Source organism: Desmodus rotundus, chromosome 12, assembly GCF_022682495.2.
Source record: "Desmodus rotundus isolate HL8 chromosome 12, HLdesRot8A.1, whole genome shotgun sequence".
In the NCBI taxonomy this organism is placed as follows: domain Eukaryota; kingdom Metazoa; phylum Chordata; class Mammalia; order Chiroptera; family Phyllostomidae; genus Desmodus; species Desmodus rotundus.
This window is the reverse complement of record NC_071398.1, coordinates 60,545,955-60,562,737: the sequence shown is the minus strand read 5'-3', so window position 1 is coordinate 60,562,737 and position 16,783 is coordinate 60,545,955. Positions and strand designations below refer to the sequence as shown.

General features: G+C 53.0%; 1 protein-coding gene and 1 long non-coding RNA gene across 3 annotated transcripts; one reads left to right on the top strand and one right to left on the bottom strand.

Moving 5' to 3' along the window:
* Positions 1-269: 269 nt before the first annotated feature.
* On the bottom strand, positions 270-13,896 carry SYPL2 (synaptophysin like 2). The gene is made up of 6 exons (XM_024570387.3): positions 13,575-13,896; positions 13,356-13,430; positions 6,438-6,562; positions 5,288-5,489; positions 4,246-4,437; positions 270-2,939 (listed from the first exon to the last, which is right to left on the bottom strand). The coding sequence occupies exons 1-6, from the start codon at positions 13,626-13,628 to the stop codon at positions 2,793-2,795; spliced, it is 795 nt and encodes a 264-aa protein (XP_024426155.1). The 5' UTR covers positions 13,629-13,896; the 3' UTR covers positions 270-2,792.
* LOC123480783 (uncharacterized) lies at positions 5,305-8,849 on the top strand. 2 transcript variants are annotated; one of them, XR_008425844.2, is made up of 5 exons: positions 5,305-5,501; positions 5,591-5,708; positions 5,791-5,967; positions 6,326-6,610; positions 7,038-8,849. It is a non-coding gene; the product is annotated as an uncharacterized lncRNA (long non-coding RNA). The 2 variants fall into 2 exon arrangements; XR_006656898.3 differs by having other exon boundaries at positions 6,927-8,849.
* Positions 13,897-16,783: the final 2,887 nt, after the last annotated feature.

Sequence of the window (16,783 nt, the reverse complement as noted above, 5' to 3'; positions counted from 1 at the left end):
GCTTTGTGGAAGCCACTCTCTCGCCTTTTGAGTTTGCTCTAAATTTGCTAATGAGTCTCCGTTACTTTAGACTAATTGATGTCACCAAAAGAGATTCACCAGACTGGGGCCAGCCAGGAACAACTCCTCAGTCTTCAGACTTTACTGCTTGGGGTGCAGAGTGGAGAGGAGTCGAATGATCTGTTGGTGGAAATGCAGATGTTCGTTCAAGAACTTAAACGAGGGGAGGAAGAGGAAGAAAAAATCCCAGAAGGGCTCCAGTCTCGGCTCCTTCATGGCAAATGCTGGAAGCACTGTTTATTCCAACGTGTAATAACAAGCACCAGAAACAACATGCAGAACTGTCCCCCCACCCCTGATCTGTAGTCCCAGAGGGAGGAGACCTATGGCCACAATGGTGGCAGGAACTCACGTTCAGGAAAGGCCCTAAGTAGGCAACCCTGGGGGAGGGGTCAGAGTTTACTAGGGCAAAGGGCCCTGCCTGTTGGCCTCCTGCAGCAGCTGAAGAAACCAGACACGTTCTTCTACCTCTGGCCCCACTAGGCAAAGTGGTGCTGCCAGCCCTGCTTGGAGGGGACATGAATCCTATGAGGACAGCCCTGTCCTTGGGCACTTGGCCTCGCCCCACCCTCGGGAGGTAATGAGGTGAAGTAGCCTTTCCTCTTCGGGAGAGGGGCCATCGCCTAAATCCAGGCTCTTCTGGCTGAGAACAAGCTAGCCTCTGGAGGAGAAAGAGCCTTCTCTGCTCCAGGGAAAGTTCGGGGCTAGGTGTCCTCGGCAGAATGCAGACCCCCCACCCCCTTCCCCAGTGATGGGCCAGTTGCTAACTTCGGCCCCTAAATGAGAACACTTTATCCATCACATTGCAAATAAAGTATAAATACGTACACAGAATCCAAACAAAGTTCCACTAGGAGCTGCTCACAGACCCCTACAGGGGCCAGCTTGAAGAAAAATGAAGTCACCCCTTTGTTCTCTGTATCTCTGGAGGCAAAACTGCCCCCCCTTGTCCATGAGTAACCATGGGGACAGCTCAGGACAGAGAGAGTTTCAGACTTAGGAACACTCTCTTCCCTCCTCAAATCCCTTCCCCGAAATTGAAAAAAAGAAGGACAGAACACCTAATTCTCTCACTGAAGGACTCTGGAGCATTTGAGGGTGTAAACCTCTCAGTCCCCCCCGTCAGGTGGGGGAACTCTGAAGAAATGATTGGCCCAAGGCAAAGGTCCTGACTCCTGGGTGCCCCTGTATGCACACATTCCTGTGAATGATGTTTAGGGAGGTGAGGAGGTGGGAGGGGTTGACTCAGTCCCGAGGAGAGGTTGGTACAGGGCACTTAATTGGCACCCTGCTGGAAGATGGCTGGATTCAACCTTCTCCAACCTCCCTTGGGCAGCGCTATGGCCAGGGTGGGCTGGGTAGGGACTGGGTAGTTGGCACTGAGTCCTAGACCCTGCGGTCCAGAGAGGGACTGAAGGAGGGACCAGAAAGAGGAGACACAACAAAGACATATGGAACTGGGTCCCGACATGAAGAAGCACCAGTAGCATCGGCCTTCCCCGGATGGGGTGGGGGGGGGAGCCTGGGAGAGAGGAGGCAGCAGGGGAGAATGGCGGGCAAAGGGAGAGGCATGTCCTTTTGTAAAGGTGAGAAGGGTAAGTGTGAAAGTGGGGCCAGAGAAGGAGCTGTGGGGGTGGGCAGAGAATGAGGAAGAAATGGGCCCATCCATCCATGTCCTGGGGTACTGGGGCAACTTAGCCTCATGATGGTCCTTTGGGCCCTTCCAAAGGCCCTTTCTGGCCCCACAGGAATGAAAGGAAGGCCTGGCTAGACTTGGAGAAGGATCTTGAATGCCTTAGACCCAAGGGGCTGGGGGAGAGGGTGGATGGAGATGGGCAGAGAGGTTGGGGGAGGTCTGAGATGGAGATGCTCCTAGAACCCTGCGAGACCAAGCCTAGGAAGGAGGCCAGGGAGGAAGGTAAGGAGTTTAGGGCTGGCATGAGTTTTGAGTGTTGGTGGAAAGGGCCCCAGCCTGGAGGGGCAGGAGGACTGAGGGAGCAGAAGAAACCGACTCCCTGGCAAGCTTCCTGGCTTTGGTTTCTTGAATTTCAATGCAGTTGCAACGTATTTGCTCCCCACCGAGTTTAAGTCCTCCTCGGGACCCTCTAAAGGCTATTTCCCGGGCTCGTGAGCCTCCCCGGTTCACGCATGGTGGGCTCTGTGGGCAAGCAGAGGTCGGAGGAGAGAGTGGGAAGCACACGGAGCTAGGACTCTCTGGAGATCAGTGCAGGCACGGGGCCTAGATGGCGCTGATTGAAGAGGGCTCACTAACCCACTGGTGGGCCCTCCATTCAAGGGACCAGTTGAGAAGGCTGCCAGCCAGTTTCCCCTCCCCCCACTTTTATTGACAGGCTGATAGAAGTGGCTGCTAGGAACCAGTCTCAGGGCTCTGGTCTCCTGCCTGCAACCCTCACCCGCAGCAGAGGCTGGGAGGCGGCCTGCAGCCCCAAGTAAGATGCCTGGGTCCAGGCAGTAGGCAAGAAGCCCTGAGTTCCTGCCATCCCATCTGGGGCTCCAGCAAGAGGAAGGACAGGAAGCCACTGTGAGGGCTGCCCAGGTTTCTGACAGCTGCTGCCTGCCCAGTCCATCTATCCGTCGAGGAGGACTTCTCAAAGCTCCAAGCCCAGAATGGTGGGGGAGGGGAGGTGGAGGAGGACGGAGGGGGCGGTCCTGGAAGCCGGAGGTGGTTAAGAGGTGATGTCCTGTTCCGGAGCAGCCGAGCGGGCGGCTGCCTACTGCTTCTCCACTGCTCCCTGCTCAGCTGCGCTCTCCTGGCTGGGAGCCTGGCCCTGGGCCTGGGCCTGCCCGTGCCACGGGGTCTCCTTGAACACAAACCAACAGTTTCCGGCCCACAGGAAGAAGTTGATAAAGCCGAAGAGCTGCAAGGACATCGGGAAGTTTGTGAGAAGAGAAAGGGGCATCGTGGGAACAGGGAGGGGAGTACCTGGAGTGGGGGGGCAGACGGGGAGAGGGCAGAGGGCTGTAAAAGCTGAAAGACAGGATACGGGATGTTGAGAGACAGAGTTCAAAGTCATCACCCACTAGGGGGTCCTCTGATGACAGTGTCTAACTCCGTGTACAGATGCACCCAAGCTGAGGTGTGGGCGCTGGGGGACTCCGGCCCCTGCGGTGGAGCACCGTGCAAAGCACAGCAAGGAGCAAGGGCCCTGGTGGCACAGCCCGGGTGGGGCCCTGTTCCCGGAGCCTTCTGCTGGGTGGGTGTGGCCAGAGCTGTCCAAGGTGCTCCTTCCCTAGGGCCAGAGACCCAGCCAGGGAGGGACCTGGCCAGGGTTCTACTCACATATTTATTCAAAATATAAAAAAACCTATCAGCAGGAAGTATTTAGGGGGGGAAGGGTACTGATGCCTGCAATTAACTTTGAAATGCATTAAAGATAAGATGGATTGACAGATGAAAAGAAGCAGACAGGTATGGTACAATCTAGGTGATGAGTACGTGGGTGTTCATTGTAAAATTCTGCTGCATGTGTGAAAATTTTTACAGTAAAATGTTGGGGGCGGGGGTGAAACCTATCAGCAGGGTACCAGCAAGGTCTGGAAGGCCCCCTGGTGTGTCAGACATTAAACCCTTCAGTGCTGAGCCTTGGGGAGGTTCAGACCATTTTCAGGGTAGGGTTGGTGGCTGGCATGACAGGGGACATTTGAAGAGCTCGGGGGGCCTCAGTTACTTCCCAGCTGATATGAAAATACGTCAACGCCGTGACAGTTGGGAGGGCCACAAATGCGCATACCTGCGGGACCCACTGCTGCCCAAAGCCTTTCTCCAGCCTGGAGGCCTGAGTGACAGTGAGCCCCTTCCCCAACCCTCTGGATCTGCGCGCAGCTTTGAGCGCGGCCACAGCCCTGGGCTCCGCCTTCCCATAGGCGGTGAAGAGGCAGCGGGAGTGAGGGTGCAGAGAAGAGCAGGGAAATGGGAGGGCAGGGTGCAGCAGGAGGAAGGGACAGGAGGCTGAGTGACTCTCGGGGTCCCCCATCCCAAAATGACTTCTCGGAGACAGCAGCCAGCGTTAGGCACAGGGGGCGATGACTCTGGGAGAACTGGATACCAGCTGTGGGGGGACACCCCCTGGGTTCTTCTCAGAACCCGCTGCTGGGACAAAACTGGGCAGCTGGGATAGTACCGCCTCCCTGCCCCAGACCCCCTCTGGTGGCCGCAGGTCTCACCACGGAGAGGTTGACCAGCCCCATGGAGGGCGTGGCCCCAGCGCTGCACACCGCCTCCTCGCCGTGGCACACGGGCATGGCGGCGGTCAGGCTGGACGGCCGCGTGGCGCCCTTGACGTCGGTCAGGCCCTTGCCCCAGGCGGCTGCAGCTACCAGCCAGAAGAAAGTGAAGGAGACGGTCACGCAGAAGTCCTGGGAGGAGCAGAGGGACAGGAAGCACAATCGCACCCCGGGATTCCCCACTTCTCTTCCTCTTGCTGTAATGCGCTGGGGTCCTGGGGTCCCCGGACAGCCGCCTCTCCGCGTCCCACCTGGAGCCTCAGGGGGCCCGGACAGTCCCCGTGAGCCTGCTCACTGCCCCGGAAGAAATCCCGCCACCCCCAGGACGGCCCTCACCCACGTCCTCAGAACCCAGGTCAGCCAGCAAGGTACCAGGGCATCTGCTGGTCAGTGTCACCCCAAAACCCAAGTGGCCTCGACTCCCCACTCTCCCTTCCCTGACTTTCCTTAAAAAATTTGAAAACAGTTTTCTTTTTTAAAACGTATTTTTCAATTAGTTGACTACAGTAGTTTCAGGTGTCCAGTGTAGTGCCTGGACGTCCTAGCCTTTCCTTTGATCGACCACCACTCATCTGCAACCAGTGGCAAACGGGGTCCCTGCGGACACCCCTTCACCTCGCATGCCTGGGATGGGGAGAAAGCACAGGGGGAATAATGTCAATAATAGGTACTATTTCATTCCCATGTTATGGTGGAGGACATAGAGGTTTAGAGAGTAAATAGCTTTTCCAAGAGCCCACAGCTAGTAAAGGACAGTGCCGGGATTTGAACCCACGCAGGCTGACCCAGGAGCCCGCTTCTCGATGCTATTGCCCCCAGGTGAGGAGGCCAGGCAGTGGGAGGCTGGCAGAGCAGAGGCCTGAGGCTCGGGCCCTCAGCCCCAGGAGCTGCGGGGGGCCTCGGTTCCTGAAGGGCAGGCAGCCTGGAGCAGGAAAGCCACCGTGCTGGCTGCCCCCACCCGCTCTGGCTTGCGTCCACTCACCGCCAGCGGGAAGCGCTTGTTCTCCGTGTAGAGGTTGTGGAAGCGCAGGTAGAACACCAGCGCAGCCATGGTGTAGAAGAAGGAGAAGATGCCCAGGGTCACGAAGAACTCGGCCGGGGCGGAGAAGTCCCCCATGAGGTGCATGGTCTTGGAGGTGGAATCGTCGTCACAGAGGGGCATTTCGTACTGGACCCGGTTCAACCTGCAGGGGGAGGTGATGGGGGGCCTGCTGAGCTGGAGGGGGGTCCTGCAGGGGCTGGGGTTGGGGGGGATCCTGTGCTCTCTGACCCCCGACTCTTACAGGGCCAGAGGGGGTGGATCCTACAGACCTTACAGCCAGGACTGGGGCTTCCCTGGGAGTCCCCTGGAACCCTGCCTCCCATTCAGCCACCCCACCCCACACACTCAGCGGCCTGCCCAGGTTCGGTGACCAAGGGTTTCCAAGAATCCCCAGGCCCTTTAGGTCACAAGCACAACATATATAGTCCATCTCTTCCTGGTAGCCCAGCCACCAGAGGCGGAGCTCCATTCTGCCCCACCGCAAACATAGGCCACGGGACTCCACGCTTTCCTGAGGCCCCAGGGAGACTACTTTGGACAAAACAGAGAGGAAAACAAACATCCCAATGTATACAAAAGACAACCTCAGTTGGCTGCTGCTACTAGAAATTTCTGAAAAGGTGAGCCCTGTCCCCACTGTCCTCTGCATACTTGGGGTCCTCTCTCCCTCAGCTCCCAAATACCCAGGAAAGACTCTTCCCTTCTACTCCTGGGCGCAGTGAGCCTCCTGGTGTTCCCGTGCCTGGTAAGCACCCACCACAGCTCTTTGGGATCAAAGTGCTAACAAGCGTCCTTACCTTCCAGGCAAGGAGGAGGCTGCTGAGGGTCAGAGAGACCTGAGCAGCTTGCCCAGACTCCCATGATCCTCCATTCTGAACTGCATGAGTTCTTTCTGTGAAGCTGCTGTTACCTGCTATTAACTGGATCATTATTACCACAATGGTCTGTCTGATTTCCCTTATATTTTTCTCTGGTCAGTGTGTCTGAAATTTCTAAAGAGCAGGAAGGACCCAGGTTTGGAGTGAGGAGAGAAAGACCTAGCAGGCTCTGCTGGTCCAGGGAGAGAGGCTGGCGGGGCCAGGCTGCTCACCTGAAGGGATAGCCGAACAAGACGATGATGGAGCTCACGTCCTTGGCTTCGTTGTTGCAGCGAACCATCGCTCCCGTCTCCCCGCTGTAGGAGCCGCAGCACCCAAAGGCGAAAATAGCAAAGAGCTGAGGGAGAGTGAAGCCCTTTGAGTCAGAAGGCCTCACCTGGCCAAGGTACATCCCTTCAAAACTACCCTCTGACTCTTAGTGGTGCAGATTTGCGCAGGGGTGGGGGTGGTGTCGGGATCTTTTTAATCGAGTCCCTCCTGGGCAGAGACCTGGGGCTCCCATCGGTCTTCTGGCCTTGGGGACGTGGGGTCACTGCCCAGGGTGCTGGACCGAATGGCCAAATGAATAAGGCTGACTTTGAGTGGTGTCTGGATGTGACACTGGGGACCACAGGTAGCCTTCTTAAGTTGATGACTAGCACAAGGTGACTTAGGCTTTGGAACCTTCTAGCTCAAAGCTGGCCTTGAATTTCCTCCCCAAGGGAGAGGCACCCTGGAAATAGATTCCCCTGCACCAACCTGGATGGGGCATACTTAGAGTTCTTCCTGTGTCTCTTTCGAAGCCACCATTGGATCCTGTCATTACCTTGTAGCCGATTTCCTGTGGCTGCCTGCCTCAGTGGAAGGGGACAGAGCTGAAGGGGACAACTTCTGCCAAGCCTTCAGAGGGGCCAGGAGAGCAGGGGCCACGCTGCTGTCCTGCGGTACTGCCACCCGACCGCTCTTCCCCCAACAGAGCTGGCTGGGCCGGTGCCCAGGGCCCTGGCTCAAGCCCAGGGAACAGCACCCTCTGCTTGCCTTGCCAGCCTCCACTCTTTCCCCGGGGGCCACTCCCTTTGTGATTGGTTGGTGCTGCCATTTCTCAGAGTTAAGGGAGGTGTTTCAGGTCACATGAATTGTTTTCCTCTCATTCTACTGAACCTCCTGTCTCCAGTGGAATGAAATGCCCTCAGCCTATGATTTCCTTCTAGGGAAACAAGCTTGGAATAGAAAAGGAGGTGAGAAATTGGAATCTCTTATCCTCCCACATCATCGGCTCGGGCCCTGTTTCCTGGGCTTGCTCATGATGTAATCATTTTCATTAGGAACGGAGCTAAGTCTGTTAATTGTCCGTTTTCTGTGTGTCTCTGTGACTCAGTGTCTTGGACGTTAAGCGGCTAGAAGACAGCTAATCCCACCCCCACCCTGCAGCCAGAGGCGGAAACAGAGACATGCGCACATTATTTGGCTCGTGCTTGCTCGTGTCTCGGAGTGAGAAGAGACCTGGATTAGGAGTCTAGAAATCTGGCTCTGTCCCAAAATTAGCTGGGTGACTTGCTCTGCTCTCCAAGTCTCCGTGTCCTCACCTGTAAAATGAGGGGTTTGGAGGAGGTCACGTGGAGGCCTTTCCAAGGCTGTCAGGGCACTCTCGGCCGTGCTTGCCAGCAGCTGTGCCCGGCGCCGCCCTGCGCCACCTGGCCTGGCACATCCTCTCCGTGATGGAGCCACTGACCCCCTTTAAAGGTCATAGTGGGCACCTCTCTCTTTCTAGGAGGCTTAGTCCAGACAAATGAGAATTGTCTCCATTTAAAAAAACACACAGGGAAGTAGATAGTGTGACCTCTCTCCCATGCCTGAGTGACTTCCTCACCCTCCTGATATTTCGGAGGTTGCTACGGAGCCTGGTGGTGCTCATCGTCCCGACAGAGCTCTGGGGACGTCACCCAGCACCTGTGTCTTCGCCCTTTGCACACTCTGAGTCGCCTCACCGGTGTCACAGTGGACTTTGTCTCCGAGGCCATCTCTAGTCTTTTGTCCGCTCTGTGGTTCTCTGAACCCTCTTGGCTTCTGACGGCTGACTGGACACAATTAGGGTGTCACGTTCTAGGAGGGGCCGCATGGTTGGGGGTATTTTTGCCTGTAGGCAGTTAGCCAATGACAGGCCCCATACAGGTTCCCTGAGAATATGGGTATTCCTAACCTGGGGCAATGGAATGGGCCATTCCAAAAGCTGCTCTTCACCTGCATTCCCTGGACAGATGCTCCTGGCATCCTCAGAAAGATGACATTTATCAAATATCTACTTTGTGTCAGGAATTGCTCTAGCCACTAACACTTAGCAGTGAGCAAAAGAGAAAAAAAATCTCTGTCTTCACGGAGCTCAGAGTCCACAACAGTGGCCACTAGCCCTCTGGGAATATATATGAAAATTAAATACAATTGAAAATTCACTTGCTCAGGCACACTAGCCACATTTCAAGTGCTCACTAGCCCCATGGGACTAGCAGGTGTCATACTGGATGACGCATGATGGAACTCTGCCGTCATCACTGAGAGTTCTGCCATGTCTAGGTGGCCACCTGGACGTTCCGACCACCCTGAAGCCTGCTTTATGATTTTCTTATGGGCAAATATACTCATGATAACTTTCGTCTGACCTGTATTCTCTTCTGATTCTTTAAAAGTCAGGAGTCTCTAACCACCTTATATAACCCATCATTAAGCAGAATGTAACATTGAGTCTGACGGCGCAGTCGGGTGTATGGCAGGCGGGTTGCTATGTGAGTGCAGGAAGGGGGAACTCGGAGGAGACTCTCACAGGTCCAGAGAGAGCAGCTGAGCAGAAAGGATCTCAGAGATTATCGAGCGCCATGGTCTCGTTTCATGGAGGTGGAAACTGAAGTCCCAAAAGATTAAGCAACTTTTCCAAGGTCACATTTAATCAATGTGAGAACCGGCCTTAGAATTTACATATCCTGACCCACGTCCAGTGCGCTCTCTACCGCATTCATTCATTTATTGACAAAGAGTCACTGGCATCTACTTTGTGCCAGGTGCCAGAGACATAAATATAAATAAGACCCTGCCTGTTCGCAAGCATTTACAACTAGAAAGGAGAGTGTCATGTTCAAGCAGGCAAACAAAACCCCAGCGTCACAGAGTTACGACGGCTGAAAAAAATCTCTCCCACAGGCAGGGAGGATTGCATGGTGGGAAGGTGTAGTTCTGACCTGGGATGCAGGAGCAGAGATGCCCCCTCCACCTTTCCGCACATGTTTTCTTTCTTCTCGAACTGTGCCAGGTGACTGAGTCACAGGGAAGAGCGGGAAAGAACTGAAACCACCCCTGTCACCAAGCACCAGGCTTGGAGTTGAGCCATCGGGTCACAAAGAACAGGAACCAAGGAGTGATGGAGTCCCTGGGACAAGGGGGTGGGTCTCTGGAGTTCTGGTGCCAACCAGCCTTCCTCCTGTTGGACCTGCATTGCTGAGGACAGCGATGGTCAGACACTGCCTGCCACCCATTCCTCCTCCTGCCTCTGCATCTCTTTTGGAACGATGCCAGAATGATCTTGGCCCGTTGAAGGATGGAGCTCCACGTTGGTGCTGACTTGCTGGTTGGGGAGAGTCCCGTGTGAGTCCTGAGAACACGAGCATCCCCGTCAACGTCGGTGTTCTCACAACAAAGATGAGTTCTCCCCCCAGTCCTCCTTCCGCCCTCATCTCTTCAGTTTCAGGGACTCCAAGGGGCTGTTTTCACTTTCCCCACACTTACTTCTTTTTAAGATTTTTAAAATTTATTTTTAGAGAGAGGGGAAGAGATGGAGAAAGAGAGGGAGAGAAACATTGACGTGCAAGAGAAACATGGATTGGTTGCCTCTTGCACACCCCCAACCAGGGACCTGGCCCAAAACCTAGGCATGTGCGCTGACCTGGAATCGAACCAGCAACCTTTTGGTTTGGGGGATGACACCCAACCCACTGAGCCACACTGGTCAGGGCTCCCCACACTTATTGAAATAGCTGATTTTCATCAGAGACCCCCAAGCCAAATAAATGACTTTGGCACCTCAAGGGTGAATTATGGATCTGGAGCACACCCGGTTAATGATAATATGACTTCTTATGGGAACAGTGACTCAGTAATCCAGGAGATTCTTTTGTACCTTGCCCTTAAAGTGAGGATTTGGCAGTGACATTTGAATAATCTCACCAAAGGACAAGTCTAGCTGACAATCTGCATAAGGGGCAAAGTTAGGGGACAGGGACGGTTCAGAAATAGGAGGGAAGGGAACAGAAGCAATATTTATGGAATAAGCCATAGACTGACAGGCTCGCTATGGTCTTCCTGAATGCCCAGATGCCTTACAGATATTACCTCCTGCAGTCCTCTCAGTGAGCCTACAAGAGATCTTACCTTCATTTACAGGTAAGAAACTGAGGCCCATAAAGTTTCATCACTTACTGTAGGCTCCATGGCTAAAAAGCGAGGAGACTGGATTTAAATCAAGGCTCATCTGACCTCAAAGTCTGCCTCTTTGGCCCTGGCTGAGTGGCTCAGTTGGTTGGAGCATCATCCTGTACACCCAAAGGTTGTGGGTTCAATTTCTCTCTCGCACCTTCTCCCTCTCTCTCTCTCTCATATCAATAGATATGTCCTTGGGTGAGGATTAAAAAAAAAGTGTACCTTTTTAAAATTTTTTTCTTAAAAAAACAAACACAAAAAACCCCTCATTCTCCAACAACTGGTCTATGCCCATGTTATTTCACTAGCTTAGTATCAACTTAGCGAGACCAGAATTGGAATTGAGGAGAAATTAGTTCATTTTTTAATTTTAAAGATGTGCCAGGCCAAACTCCTGACTGATAGAACAACATTCCTCCTACCTTCTCACCTTTAGGTACAGTAAAGCCTTTGCTTTTGCTAATAATGACAATGAAAGTTTTCAATTTGTGGGTTTGCTTTTTTATTTTTCCTTTTCTAGTCAGGAGCAATTGATCCCTCCAAGCAGGAAAGGAGTGAAATCCCAAATGATATTTTCACGGCCATTTCTGATGCCGGGTCCCAGGTACATGTACGCTAGCTTGTCTGCAGAGACTCAGGACAAGGGACACTCATGCCCTGAAGGTGGCCGGAAAAGCAAATCAAGGCTCCTCACAATGCCCTCCTTCAAATGAATGCTGAGTTCAAAGTCCAGCCCTGGGCTTTGGATTTAGCATTATGAGAGAAAGGCATCTTCTCTCCCTCAATGATTGGGGATCGTAAAAGGGTCACCAAGATGGGTCAGTGCTTAGGGACCAGTGCTGGACCTGGGAGGAGACTAGATCGTTCTCCTAGGCATTGCTTCATGCAGCCTTTATAGAAACAGTGCCAGGAATGGGGACAGGGGTGGGAGAGGGGTTGGGAAAAGGATAGAAGGGTTGAAGAAGGAAGCTTTGCAGAATCCCCCCTTGGAAGGTGATTCCATGGTCTAATGACCTCATCGTTACTTTGTCCCTTGACAGTCTTTCTTAAATGTCCCTTAGATCCATTTGTCTAGTTTAATGATAAAATTCTACTCTTATATTTCAAGCTCTGTTCCTCTGGATTGCTCATAATGGCTCCCTGGTTCTGGATGGCAGTCACATGGAGTCTTAAGAGCCTTCTTGTATGGCCCCCTCCGGTGCTCAGGTGGTGGGGTCAGGACAGGAAAATGGGAGGGGGTGAAAGAGCTCAGTCAGCAGTCTGTCCAACTGCTCCTGAGGCAGCAGGGAGAGTGGAAAGTCCCTAACGGGTCCCAGAGTTTGCACTTGGAAGCTCCCCAGGCTGGCCTGCAGCCCCACTCAGCGTCTCAGATGCCCAGAGACAACCCCAAATGCACTATCACCCCTGAATCCCAGATTCAATGATTCTCATCCAAATGATGACTTTAACTCCCTGTCTCCAGGGAGTTAAAAGCCCTTTAGAATTCGATCCTCCTCAGTATTAACGGGAACTTACGCTCTAGCTGAATTCTGTGCTGAAAGCACATTGGTATGTTATTCACACACCATTTGGTGTGTGGATAGTCTAACTAAAATCTCTTCTGTGATGGTACACTAAATGCTCCCAAGTCTTTACGATTTGAAAGAGTGACTGCACCTGTCCACATTCCTAACTTACACCCAGGAGGCCTTGGGCACTGGGAAGGACAGAGAGCAGCCAATGTCTCCAAGTCCCAGTGAAGCAGGGAGATTGTATTTCCGCTAGACCATCACAGGGGAAACCGAGGCCCTGGGCAAGTGGTTTCTTCGAGGTCACAGGCTAACGCTAATGAAGGGTGCTATTTTAGCATGCCAACTCTTTCAGAGCAGAAGGGGCCCTGGGGTTGTTCTGATCAACATTTTACTGATGCTGGAAACTGACGTCCAAAGAAGTGACTCGCCCAAGGTCACATGGCTGAAAAAGGCAGACCCAGGTGCGGAAGCCAGGTCCCTGGCTTCCCAGCATAATAGTCTACATTATTCTACAAGCCACATTCTGGCCGCACTGTGATTTTTATTCTATCTTATTTTCCCTTTTATTTATTCCTGGAGCCATGAACTCCATTCATTCATTCATTCATTCATCCACCGCCTCACTCAGTTACAGGAACCAGATTACTCTAGTGACCTCAGCAGGGCAACCGGCAGCCGTGACTCTGTCCCCGCCCCGCCTCCCCCCCCCCCCCCCCCCCCCCCCGTCCCGTGGCACCTGCAGGGTCAGCCAGGGCCTGGTGGGTTTGAGGTCCCAGCTCTGCCTCCTTCCCTTCCCTGCCCTCCGCGGCGCTGCTCATCCCCCTGTCGTCCTCCCCCTCCCGCTCGGAGGAGTGGTATGTGCAGGATCAGAGTTCTGGAAAGGTTACACCCGGGACCTCTTGCCCGGGTGAAATGTGAGCGCCTTGGGCAAAGGCTCCTTGCACATAGAAGGGCCGAACCCCGGACTCGGCGTGCCTCGCTTCTCACCCTCCTGCCGCCAAGTGCTGCAGAAGCAACCCCAGCCCGCCCCTCCCCCGCCCACCTGTCGCCGCCCCCCACCCTTCCGCGGGCTGCCGGCCGCAGGAGCTCCCTGCCCCCCCACTCCGGCCACATTGCTTCGGGTCAGCGTCACAGTCCAGGCTCCCGAAATAGCCGGCGGCTGGGGCAGCAACTCACCCACTGGAGAACTTTGATGAAGCCCAGCGGCTCCTCCAGCCGCCGCCAGCGCAGCCCCACGAGCAGGCGATCCACCTGCGAAGGCAGGGAGGGCCGGGGGTCAGGGCGGTGGGGTTCCCCGGGAAAGCTCTCCACACCCACGAGAGGAGGAGAAATAAAAGTCCCGACTCCCAGGTGCAGAGGGGCGGAGAGGGAGCCCCAGAGGCGCGCGGGGCGTACCTGCTCGCGCGGCGACTTGTCCGCGGGGCGACTCGGGCTCTCTGTCGAGGACATGCTGGCACAGCGGGGCCGGGGCGCGGCGCGGGGGCTTGGCTCCCTCGCCTGGAGGCTGCGGGGGCCGCGGTCGGGCGGGGGGCTGCTGACTGGCGGCGGGGGACGCGAGCGGCGGTGGAGCGCGAGTGGCCGGCGGCGGCCCGCGGTCCAGGCTGCGTGGGTGGGTCGCGGGGCAGCTGCTGCGCGCGCTCGCCGAGATCGCGGCCGCCGCGCTGGCCCTGCGGCTGCAGAAAGCCCCCGAGTCCGATTCAAACTTCTGTCAAACTCGCCAGCGAACTTGGCCTCCCGGTCACGTGGCGTGCCCTGCGGAACCCTCCTCCCGCCCCCCGCGCCCCTTTCTCAGCCCGCAGGGCTCCTTAAAGGGACCTGTGGCCTCTGCGGGAAGTTCGGCCCCGAGGGGGCTCAAGTTCTTTGCCAGGAGCCTCCAGGGTCAGACCCAAGGGAGACGCACGGCCGCTGCGACCCGCGGCCGAAGTCGGAAGCTAACGCGCAGCTCTGGTTCCTAGCTGATCTTTCCCGGTTTTCCTGGATTTGGGGCTGTTTCCCTCTTCTTCCTCACGGCAACACCCAGAGCCGAAAGGGTTTCCCCAGGGCGTTATCCGCGCGGAAATCTAGATCCCCAAGGTTCCACACCACACGGTTAACAAATCACCCGCTTCCACAATCTTGGGGAGCCAGTACAGACGAAAGGGGCACTAGAATAGAAATTGCTCGTTTTTCATTCTGTCCAGGTGAGCGTGGCTTTAATTTTTTTTAACAACGAAAGGCATTCGTATGTCTTGATTTAAAAGTTGTTAATCTTTTAAAAGTATAAGCTCAGTCTCCTTTAACGTAGCCTTCACGACTTAAATAAGAGTGAAAATCCAGTCTGAGGACCAGGGGCTCAGAGAAGGTGACTCGTGTGGTTGCATTACGCTCCACCTCAATCCTGCCCCGGACTCTCAGAAACAGTGCTCCCCAGGAGCCGCGAGTGAGCGTCAAGAATTTTACACGTTCGGGTGGCTGGATTGTACGCGTCAGTAGTGCAAGGTGAAGTGACCTGTCCAAGGTCACTGAATGAGCCCGTGGGCGGTGCCCGGAGGAGAGAACAGCCCGCGCCTCCTGCCCACCTCCTCACCGTGGTTCTCGGAGGTGCCCGCTGGTACTTGGGGAGGACTGTTTTTTGAATAAACATTTAGCTCTTATTAATCAGCTCATTCCCCCGCTGAGTAAGTGCCTCCCGAGGCTGGGGTGGCAGGGAGTGCCTGGGATCAGGTCGCCCGGACTTGAAGGAAATTTCTCCAGATTGCCAGGCAAATGTAGGCTAAGTAAGGAGCGAGGGAGTCCCCAGTCCAGTTTTTTAGTAAAGTGTTCTGCAGTTTTAGGTTCCTTTCCATGGAATAGGGATAATTTCTGTCTTACTGCATAAGGCCATCGTGGGGACTAGGTGGAGCAGTGGTGTGCAAATGCCCACGCTACAGAGATATGAAGTAACACTTACCACCGGTGTCTATGACAGTATGCACGTACAATGTAAACACAATCGGGAAAGAACCAGGGCAATACAGCAAAAAGCCACACACCCACCAATCAGCCTTGTCAACACTCTGCCTTGCCTCGAACCCATTCTTTCTGAATGAAACAAAAATTGCATATAAAATTAAAGTCCTTCTGTTCCTCTTTTTTTCCTCCCCAGAAGTAACCACCACGCTCCCCTGGATTTGTTTTTTATCAGCCACATGTGTATTTTGATGCTTTTACTATGTACGTGTATATAACTACATCTAGAAATAATACATAGAAATTCACCAGACATAGTGTTGTTTTACTAATTGTTTTGAACTTTATCTAAATATTATGCTTTAGGAACCTTTTTTAACTTCCTTTTTAAGTTAATATTGTGTTTGTGAGAGCTATCTAGCCTGATGTATGTACCCTTAGTTCATTTATTTTAGCTACGTGGATTCTACAATATACATAGATCATAGTGTACTTACTAACTCTCATATTGATGAACATTTAGGTTTTTCCGAACATTTATTCTTACACACAGCGGTGCATTGAACATGTACACGTCTCCCTCTGCGCATGCACAGAGGTTGCTATGCAGCATTGATTTTCCAAATTTCCTTTTCTTTTTCTTAATTGCAAACCATGGTAAGAAAGAAATTTTTATGGCCCATTACACAGAGTGGGCAAAAGTAGGTTTACAGTTGTGAGTATGAGAAACAGAGTTTATTCTTGTATTATTATTGATTATTGCATTATTTATTTGTAATACACCTGTAAACCTCCTTTTGCCTACCCCTGTATAAACTGAAGCAAAAGTTTCACAAAACATTCTCATATTTTCTATTCCATTTCACTTTTTAAAAAAATTCTGGCCATCCAGAGGCAGATCCAGGTTTTGTGTGGCCTAAAATTTATAGAATTTGGGGTCCTCCTTTAGAAAAAGAATACAAAATTAGTAACCAGGCCTTAGAAGAAGCTTTGCGAGCGAGGGGTTCTGAAGCTTAAGCTTCATTAGTTACAGGGTAAATTCCCTTCTGAGCAGACACAAGATGGATGTAATGACTCATGAATAACGGGTCTCCACCAGAAGTTTGACAAACATCACTCTACACTTAAAAGTGAGCTGGCTGTGTCATAAGACGAGAACATTTCAACTTTGAGTTTTGATAAACGTCACCAACACCACAACCAAGATGCAGTACTTTCCAATCATTCCTAAGAGCTCCCACCTGCCAATCTGCAGACTGCCACTCATCTGCTGTCATTGTAAGTTAGTTTTGCCTTTTCTAGAATTTCAAAACAAATGGAATCATACACTACGTACTCTTTTGCAGCTGGCTTCTTTCACTTGGCACAATGATTCTGGGATTCATCCACACCGTTGCACTTGGCAGTTTGTTCCTTCTTGTTCCTGAGTAGTATTCCATCATATTCTGAAGTCCGATCCATCACGATTTATCTAGCCACCTGCCAAAGTCCATTTGGTTTGGTTTTTTTCTCTTTTTGCTGTTATGAATAGAGCCACTACAAACATTCTTATACAGGTTTTTGAGTGAACATATGCATTTGTTTCTAGGGCAAATACCTAAAAGTGGAATTTCTAGGTTATGGGTAAATACATGTATATTTAATTTGATATGAAACTGCCAAAGAGTTTTCAAGAG

Excerpts from the sequence above, each read along its gene's own strand:
- SYPL2 (XM_024570387.3), bottom strand. The coding sequence starts at position 13,628 with ATGTCCTCGACAGAGAGCCCGAGTCGCCCCGCGGACAAGTCGCCGCGC. Across the intron at positions 13,431-13,574 it reads ACAAGTCGCCGCGCGAGCAG|GTGGATCGCCTGCTCGTGGG; the intron begins GTACGCCCCGCG and ends CTGCCTTCGCAG. Across the intron at positions 4,438-5,287 it reads ACAAGCGCTTCCCGCTGGCG|GACTTCTGCGTGACCGTCTC; the intron begins GTGAGTGGACGC and ends TGCTCCTCCCAG.